This window comes from Antrostomus carolinensis, unplaced genomic scaffold (assembly GCF_000700745.2).
Source record: "Antrostomus carolinensis isolate BGI_N321 unplaced genomic scaffold, ASM70074v2 scaffold18989, whole genome shotgun sequence".
Classification (NCBI taxonomy): domain Eukaryota; kingdom Metazoa; phylum Chordata; class Aves; order Caprimulgiformes; family Caprimulgidae; genus Antrostomus; species Antrostomus carolinensis.
Genome location: NW_010340846.1, coordinates 1 through 254, shown reverse-complemented (window position 1 = coordinate 254; position 254 = coordinate 1). Strand labels below are relative to the sequence as shown.

At 62.2% G+C, this 254-nt stretch overlaps 1 protein-coding gene across 1 annotated transcript in view; it reads left to right on the top strand.

Moving 5' to 3' along the window:
- LOC104531431 (forkhead box protein P4) overlaps positions 1–151 on the top strand; it is a gene marked incomplete at its 3' end in the record, with an annotated part of 25330 nt that extends 25179 nt beyond the window's left edge. The window contains exon 12 of the mRNA XM_010176310.2: positions 50–151. Coding sequence (XP_010174612.2) covers positions 50–151 — 102 coding nt within the window. The remainder of the gene's footprint in view (positions 1–49) is intronic.
- Between the last annotated feature and the right edge of the window lie 103 nt (positions 152–254).

Sequence of the window (254 nt, the reverse complement as noted above, 5' to 3'; positions counted from 1 at the left end):
CCAGTGGGATGTCAGGAGTGATGCTCTTGTCCCCTCTCTGGTTTCCCAGGCCATCCTGGAGACCCCCGACAGGCAGCTAACCTTGAACGAAATCTATAACTGGTTCACGCGGATGTTTGCCTACTTCCGGAGGAACACGGCCACCTGGAAGGTGAGAGCAGCTCTGTTCAGTGCCGTGGGGCTCACCCCCATCCCACACGGGGGCTCACCCCCATCCCACCCAGGGCTCACCCCCATCCCACCCGGGGCTCACC